Consider the following 306-nt stretch of genomic DNA (forward strand, 5'->3'; position numbering starts at 1 on the left):
ACAGAGGTCTGGCCGGGGCACATGTCGGTCTTGTACTCACGGTCGTTGCACTGGGGCCCCGAGTATGACGTCATGGAGCAATCACAGGTGAATCCCTCCCACTGCTGCATGCAGACACCTTGGTTGGCACAGGAGTCCTCCTGACAGGTGGTGGCGGGTCCTGGAAGAAGAAGAGAAGGATGAACATGACAGAAGACCCGCCCATCTCCGTCCAACAAACTCCAATTCACAGCATGCAAGACAGACGTGTGCCAGTCATGCAGGGGGCATGCACAGAACAGACCCCGCCCCAAAACCCGGACCTCG

At 58.2% G+C, this 306-nt stretch overlaps 1 protein-coding gene across 1 annotated transcript in view; it reads right to left on the reverse strand.

Moving 5' to 3' along the window:
- LOC108803005 (neurexin-3-like) overlaps positions 1 to 306 on the reverse strand; it is a gene marked incomplete at its 5' end in the record, with an annotated part of 25,653 nt that overhangs the window by 11,857 nt on the left and 13,490 nt on the right. Inside the window, one exon of the mRNA XM_018574856.1 lies at positions 3 to 160. Within this exon, the coding sequence (XP_018430358.1) occupies positions 3 to 160 (158 nt within the window). The remainder of the gene's footprint in view (positions 1 to 2; positions 161 to 306) is intronic.

The sequence above is a fragment of the Nanorana parkeri genome, unplaced genomic scaffold, assembly GCF_000935625.1.
Source record: "Nanorana parkeri isolate BGI_ZX_2015 unplaced genomic scaffold, ASM93562v1 scaffold3294, whole genome shotgun sequence".
NCBI lineage: Eukaryota > Metazoa > Chordata > Amphibia > Anura > Dicroglossidae > Nanorana > Nanorana parkeri.